Source organism: Penaeus vannamei, chromosome 36 (assembly GCF_042767895.1).
Source record: "Penaeus vannamei isolate JL-2024 chromosome 36, ASM4276789v1, whole genome shotgun sequence".
In the NCBI taxonomy this organism is placed as follows: Eukaryota; Metazoa; Arthropoda; class Malacostraca; order Decapoda; family Penaeidae; genus Penaeus; species Penaeus vannamei.
Genome location: NC_091584.1, coordinates 25,612,471 through 25,614,970, shown reverse-complemented (window position 1 = coordinate 25,614,970; position 2,500 = coordinate 25,612,471). Strand labels below are relative to the sequence as shown.

General features: G+C 43.3%; 1 protein-coding gene across 1 annotated transcript in view; it reads right to left on the bottom strand.

Moving 5' to 3' along the window:
- Positions 1–2,500, bottom strand: part of LOC138859446 (TWiK family of potassium channels protein 18-like) — an 83,813-nt gene that overhangs the window by 18,493 nt on the left and 62,820 nt on the right. Inside the window, exon 3 of the mRNA XM_070114715.1 lies at positions 873–1,023. Coding sequence (XP_069970816.1) covers positions 873–1,023 — 151 coding nt within the window. The remainder of the gene's footprint in view (positions 1–872; positions 1,024–2,500) is intronic.

The following is a 2,500-nucleotide window of genomic DNA, read 5'->3' as shown; positions in this document are numbered from 1 at the left end:
TTTGTTAAAAAAATCCGCACTTACTTATTTGTTTAAGAAAAAAAACAAAAAACAAAATCCGCATTGATTTATTTGTTTTAAGAAAAAAATACAAAAAAACAAAACCCGCATTTACTTATTTGTTTTAAGAAACAAAAAAAACAAAAAAACAAACCCGCATTGATTTATTTGTTAAAAAAATCCGCACTTACTTATTTGTTTTAAGAAAACAAACAAAAAAACAAAACCCGCATTGATTTATTTGTTAAAAAAATCCGCACTTACTTATTTGTTTTAAGAAAACAAACAAAAAACAAAACCCGCATTGATTTATTTGTTAAAAAAATCCGCACTTACTTATTTGTTTTAAGAAAAAAAATCCGCACTTATTTGTTTTAAGAAAACAAACAAAAAAACAAAACCCGCATTGATTTATTTGTTAAAAAAATCCGCACTTACTTATTTGTTTTAAGAAAACAAACAAAAAACAAAACCCGCATTGATTTATTTGTTAAAAAAATCCGCACTTACTTATTTGTTTTAAGAAAACAAACAAAAAAACAAAACCCGCATTGATTTATTTGTTAAAAAAATCCGCACTTACTTATTTGTTTTAAGAAAACAAACAAAAAACAAAACCCGCATTGATTTATTTGTTAAAAAAATCCGCACTTACTTATTTGTTTTAAGAAAAAAAAATCCGCATTGATTTATTTGTTAAAAAAATCCGCACTTACTTATTTGTTTTAAGAAAAAAAGTCCGCACTTACTTATTTGTTTTAAGAAAACAAACAAAAAAACAAAACCCGCATTGATTTATCTATTTTAAGAAAACAACAACAACAAACAAAACAACAACACCCCCACAACAACAACAACAGCAAAACACTTACCTACAAGCCCTGAAGTAGAGAAACTTGAACGCTTTGGCTAGAATCTCGCCAACATTGGACATGTAGAGCAGCATAAGAGGCATGCCGACGATCGCGTAGAGAATGGTGGTGATCTTCCCCCATTCTGTTCTGGGAGTCATGTTGCCGTAGCCTGTTGGGGGACGGAAAGGTGTGAGAGGGAGAAAATGAGTTAGGAGGAGGAGGGGGGGGGGAGAAAATGAGTTAGGAGGAGGAGGGGTGTTTGTTTGTTTGTTTGTGTGTGGGAAGGAGGTGGGGGTTCTCCATTCTGTTCTGGGGGTCATGTTGCCGTAGCCTGTTGGGGGACGGAAAGGTGAGAGAGGGAGAAAATGAGTTAGGAGGAGGAGGGGGGGTGTTGTTTGTTTGTTTGTGTGGGGGAGGGGGTGTTGTTTATTTGTGTGTGGGGAGGGGTTTGTGTGTCATGTTGCCGTAGCCTGTTGGGGGACGGAAAGGTGTGAGGGAGGGAGAAAATGAGTTAGGGAGGAGGAGGGGGGGGAGAAAATGAGTTAGGAGGAGAAGGGGGGGAGAAAATGAGTTAGGAGTGAGGAGGGGGGAGAAAATGAGTTAGGAGGAGGAAGAGGGGGGAGAAAATGAGTTAGGAGGAGGAGGGGGGTGTTGTTTGTTTGTTTGTTTGTGTGGGGAAGGATGGGGGAGGGGTGTTGTTTGTGTGCGTGGGAAGTGGTGGTGGTGGGGGGGGGTTGTTTGTGTGTGGGAAGGGGGGGGGTTGTATGTTGGTTTGTGTGTCATGTTGCCGTAGCCTGTTGGGTGACGGAAAGGAGAGAGAGGGAGAAAATGAGGGAGAAAATGAGTTAGTGAGGGAGGTTGGGGGGGGGGGGTGTTGTTTGTTTGTGTGCGTGGGAAGTGGTGGTGGTGGGGGGGAGGTTATTTGTGTGTGGGAAGGGGAGGGGGTGTTGTGTGTGCGTGTGGGAAGTGTGGGAGAGGAGGGGGGTTATACGTTGGTTTGTGTGGGTGTTTGTGGGTGACGGAAAGGTAAGAGGGAGAAAATGAGTTAGGAAGGTTGGGAGTTGTTTGTTTGTTTGTGTGTGGGAAGGAGGGGGAAGGGGGGATGTTGTTTGTTTGTGTGTGGGAAGGGGGGGTTGTATGTTGGTTTGTGTGCATGTTGCCGTAACCTGTGTGGTGAGGGAAAGGTGAGAGGGAGAAAATGAGTTAGGAGGAGGGGGGGGGGGGTGTTGTTTGTTTGTTTGTGTGTGTGGGAAGGGGAGGAGAGGGGGAGGAGGGGATGTTGTTTGTTTGTGGGAGAGGGGTGTTGTTTGTGTGCGTGGGAGAGGGGTGGGGGTGTTGTTTGTGTGTGTGTGTGGGAGGGGAGGGGGTGATTCTTTTTTCTTTCTTAAAACAAATAAGAGAGGGAGAAAATGAGTTAGGAGGAGGTTGGGGGGGTGTTGTTTGTTTGTTTGTGGGGAAGGGGAAGGGGAAGAGGGGGTGTTTGTTTGTGTGTGGGAAGTGGGGAGGAGGGGGTGTTTGTATGTTGGTTTGTGTGTCGTGTTGCCGTAGCCTGTTGGGTGACGGAAAGGTGAGAGATAAGAGAGGGAGAAAATGAGTTAGGGAGGAGGAGGGTTGGGGAATTGTTTGTTTGTTTGGGAAGGGCGGAG